At 42.0% G+C, this 5,345-nt stretch overlaps 1 protein-coding gene across 1 annotated transcript; it reads left to right on the forward strand.

The window, feature by feature from the left end:
- Nucleotides 1-355: 355 nt before the first annotated feature.
- Nucleotides 356-4,597, forward strand: SARC_11416 (hypothetical protein; the record flags this gene model as incomplete). Its single annotated transcript, XM_014294500.1, has 5 exons — nt 356-698; nt 1,930-2,025; nt 2,281-2,547; nt 3,783-3,871; nt 4,380-4,597. Coding segments are annotated over 5 exons (1,013 nt in total), but the record flags the coding sequence as incomplete, so codon positions are not given.
- Nucleotides 4,598-5,345: the final 748 nt, after the last annotated feature.

Consider the following 5,345-nt stretch of genomic DNA (forward strand, 5'->3'; position numbering starts at 1 on the left):
ACACACACACACACACACACACACATATATATATATATATATATATAGTATATAATATATATATATACATANATATATATATATATATTATATATATATATATATATATATATATATATATATAAATGTACGTCCAATTCCGAAGCATCGTCGAGTGAGAGAAACGAGACTTGGTTAGTAGGTGGCACTTAATTATTTGCTGTCTTATTTCTACTGTGTGCGGGCGACCAAACCGTATACCTCTTAAGCGTCTACCGACGAAACTGTATGCCTCTTATGCGTCTACCTACCAAACTATTTCCTAATCCAACCCAACGTATCTGATGTGTATATTTGTTTGCAGGTGATCGGCTGGATGGTCTCACTTCTGGAGGTCGTTCTAAACCCCTCCGACGCTTACAGTGACGAGAGAACAGATACGAACACAGACCACTGCAGTAGACACACACAAGCCCGTACCGATTCCCCCACACATCTCGATACGAGTATGGACTCCAGCACAGGGGAAGGTGTAGGTAGAGATACGCTAGGTACACCTAGTGCGGGTAGCTATAAACCGCCTATCTACCCTGGTGCGGTGACTGACATACCCACCATCAACTGTGAGGAGTTTACGATGACAAAGTTCTATTCGGAGTACCTGAGTGCGGGTAGACCTGTGATTGTGAAAGGTCATCTGCACCACGCGCAGTGGGAAGGTGAGAGGCATGTATGCATGTAAGCAGTTCTATCTACGAGTACATATGATGCAGTCGTGTTGTACTCGGCATTACATCATATGTGTTATCATACTGTTTCATATCGTACATGTGTAATAGTCGTGTTGTACTTGCATTATATCATATGTGTTATCGTACATGTGTTATAGTCGTGTGGTACTTACATTATATCATATGTGTTATCATACTGTTTCATATCGTTCATGTTTTATAGTCGTGTGGTACTTACATTATATCATATGTATTGTCATACAGTTTCATATCGTACATATGATGCAGTCGTGTTGTACATGCATTATATCATATGTATTATCATACTGTTTCGTAATGTACATGTGTTATAGTCGTGTGGTACTTTATTATATCATATGTATTATCATACAGTTTCATATCGTACATATGATGCAGTCGTGTTGTACTGGAATTATATCATATGTATCATCATACTGTTTCATATCATACATATGTTACAGTCGTGTTGTACTTGCATTGTACCATATATATTATCATACTGTTTCATATCATGCATATGTTATAGTCGTGTTGTACTTGCATTGTATCATATGTATTATCATACTGTTTCATATCGTACATATGATGCAGTCGTGTAGTACTTGCATTATATCATATGTATTATCATACTGTTTCATATCATATATATGTGACAGTCGTGTTGTACTTGCATTGTATCATATCTATCATCATAATGTTTCATATGCCTCTTAACTGCGACCATTTGGCGAGGGCAGAGGTTTGTTCCGAGTACTCGAGTGTCGGTAGGCCTGTATTGGTCCAGAGCCATCCGCACCACACTCGGTGGGATGGTAAGATACCAGGCCAATTCCTTGTCTGTATATGTTATAATCGTGGCTTTAGTCTCGTATGTACCTTTCATCCACCTATTCGCTCGCACATGCGTGTCCGTATATTCTTACACCTGCACTACCTGTGAGGGTGCGTCAGTGACTCAGTATTATACCGAGGACGTGCGTGTGGGTATCCCTACACTCAGCCAGAGCCATTTGCCCCATACGCAGTGGGCAGGTGAAAGACTTGTATACATCAGTCAGTATTGGTTTCATGTCAGATATACGTATGATATATCGACTATATAACGACTACGTATCTAGGCCTGTGTCTTCGAGCTGGTTTTGGATATACCTACTTCTTCCTGCCCGTGACTGTCGTGCTTTTGGTTCATAACATGCAGGGTTGAAAGTGTTGTCGGATCTTGAAGAAATGAAACTGAGATATGGCCACCGCACCGTTCCTATTGAGGGAGACACGTGCGCTCACGTGGAGGAAGGTAATTGGAGTGTGTCAATGCGTGTTTATGAGTGGGTAAGGTGCTTTGCAGGGATATGAATATTTAGGTATATATATATATATACAGAATACATATACATATACATATGCATATGCATATGCATATGCATACAGATATACATATACATACACATATACATGTACATATATATATATACATATACATATACACATACATAAAAATACATACTCATTCGTACACGACTTTCATTGTTCCGACGTTTCCGTCTATCAGCGGATCAAGCCACGGACATGAAGCAGAAAGGAGGCAGTGGTAAGCTGAAAACTATACTGTTCTCTCAATTCATTGACGACCACTTAAAGCCCAGCCAAGACTGGTGCGACCACCAGGCAGATGTGCAAAATCCTGCCCAGGCCGGCCCTGGTGCAAAGAAACAGGTGCACACATTCCCGCATGTGGGGTACATATCACAGCATAACCTGTTTCAGCAGATACGGCCGATGCAGGACCTGTTCTCTGTACCAATGTACACAAATCTAGGTGCGTTTTTGTACCGTTTGAAATACGTACGTCTCAGTGATGATAGGCTTTATATTGGAATTGTACCACTGAATATGGGCCCCATATATGCAAACCTAGGTGCGTTTTTGTACCGTTTAAGATACGTATGTCTCAGTGATGATTGGCTTTATATTGTAATTGTACCACTGAATATGGACCCCATATATGTAAACCTAGGTGCGTTTTTGTACCGTTTGAGATAGGTAGGTCTCAGTGATGATTGGCTTTATATTCAAATTGTACTACTGAATATGGGCCCTATATATGCAAATCTAGGTGCGTTTTTGTGCCTTTGAGATACGTTTATGTCTGTAGCATTCAGTGATGATTGGCTTTATATTGAAACTGTACCACTGAATATGAGGCCCATATAGGCAATTATAGGCGTGTTTGTATACCCTTTGAAATACGTATATGTCTGTAGCATTCAGTGATACTTGGCTTTATATTGGTCTTGTACCACTAGATATGGGGTCTATATATACATTCTAGGCGTGTTCGTGTACTCTTCGATGTACTTGTATGTCTGTAGCATTCAAGGAGACTTATCTTTAGAGTGTACTTTTACCACTGAATATGTAGATAGACTATATCACAACAGCGGCCTCTTTAACATTTAATGGTCAGTGCCAGTTATAGCCCTGGCACCACTGTACACCCGTTAAAGTATGTAACTGCATTTGCTCAGCATATTCTCAATACCACAAAGCATACGTGCAACTGTGTGATAGTACAGCTAGACGCTGTTGTAGTCATTCGTCTCGAGCAGCCGTTAACCTCCTAAATCTTAGCTAACCTGTCAACTACTTGAAACCTAGTTGACTTGTTAGCTACTTAAACCCTAGTTAATTTGTTAGCCCCCTAAACTCTAGTTGATGTGTTAACTACTTAAACCCTATTTGACCAGTTAACCTCTAATACCCCAGTTGACCTGTTTTCTTAAATCCTAGTTATTTTGTTACCCCGCTAAACCCCAGTTGACCTGTTTTCTTCTTAAATCCTAGTTATTTTGTTACCATACGCTAAACCCCAGTTGACCTGTTTTCTTCTTAAATCCTAGTTATTTTGTTACCCCGCTAAACCCCAGTTGACCTGTTTTCTTCTTGAACCCTAGTTATTCTGATAACCCCCCAAACCGTAGTTAACCTCTGAAACCCTGAACTGTTAACCTCTCAAACGGCTAGTTAACCTGTTAACTTCCTATACCATAACAGGCAGTTTAAAGATGGTCAATGCGTGGTGTGGCACGGTGGGCACAGTCACCGCTTTACACACAGACGAGGACAACAACTTCTTAGCCCAGGTATGCCCTTGGCTTTTCCTGTGTATATGTCTCTCTTTATCTACTTGTACGGACCCAAGACACAATGAGGACCTGAAATGTCGGTTGTATGGTGGTGACATAATTGTCTTGTACATGTATATAATAGAGACTCCGGCTATATAGTTCAGGTATATAGCTACTGGTTTAGGTATGTATATAGCTATGTAGTTCAGGTATATATATTGCTCTTTAGTTGAGATGTGCATTTAGCTATCAAGTTGGGGTATGCATCTAGCTATAGAAAATCGGAACCACTCTCCTGCTATCTGGTCATACACTCAATAGCGTGTCTGACTGCTTATCGTATGGAGGTGCCATGGATGTACTGTACGCATATACAATAGAAGACGCCAGCTATATAGTTCAGATATGCATGTGGCTTTGGAAAACTGAACCCATTCACCCCTCCAGATTGTCGGCTACATGTACACCAACTAATTACGAACTAACATCACACTAACTTTAAATTGATTCTTCACCCCTCCAGATTGCCGGCTACAAGTACATCAAGATCTTCTCACCCGCCGATACCGAGTTGCTGTACGCCCGCGCGCACCCGCGAGCCACAGCCGACAATCCGCTCAACAACTTCAGTCCCATAGACGTGCGTGATCCCGATCTTCAAAACCATCCGCTATACCGGGATGCAAGGGGACTACACGCAGTACTGGGGCCGGGTGATATGCTGTTTCTACCCAAGAGCTGGTATGTTTATAGTTGGACTTCCGTATGTACTCGGAGTGTGGCATGCGCTAGCTGTATGTACTCGGTTGTGTTGTGCAGGCTGCGTGTAGCTGTATGCGGAAGGCGATGGAGCCTACCTATCTCTTTCACAGTCTGTATTGTCGGGGGCTGTATATTATCTACTTGAGTTACTCGACCGGATTTAGGGTTTAGGGTTTAGGTATCTTTATTTGTTTACACGCTATTGCTATATACAATGCCTGATGTCCGGGGTGGACTTGTGGCTACCGGCAGGTGTTGGCAGTTCCCGTGACCCTGTATTTCAGGGGAGGGCGAACTGGACTATCGAGGGGCTGAGTCTTTTGCTGTCTGTGGTTGTTGTACTTGTTGAGTTGTTTTCTTTGGCTGTAGTTTGTCTAGTTGATGGTGGTGTAGCCGTTTGACAACCGTAACTGGATTGACACAGAGTCTGTGAGTAAGCTGTGACAGATATGCATATCGTTTCATTGAATATGAGGTATGACGCAGTGGCTCACCAGTGTATCATACTCACTACCGCATCACCGGGTCGCGATGTGCGACTGTGTCTGCCAGTAGGCATTCAGGGAGGATGTGTTCGGGGCAAAGGGCGTTTCATTGCGTTGTGTTCGTTGATATATATGCTATTCAACTACAAGTCAATGCATATATATCAACGAACATCGCGCTATGAAACGAACTGCGCCCCGAAGTCATCCTTCTTGAATGCCTACTGGCAGACATAGTCGCA

The sequence above is a fragment of the Sphaeroforma arctica genome (assembly GCF_001186125.1).
Source record: "Sphaeroforma arctica JP610 unplaced genomic scaffold supercont1.1675, whole genome shotgun sequence".
Classification (NCBI taxonomy): Eukaryota; class Ichthyosporea; order Ichthyophonida; genus Sphaeroforma; species Sphaeroforma arctica.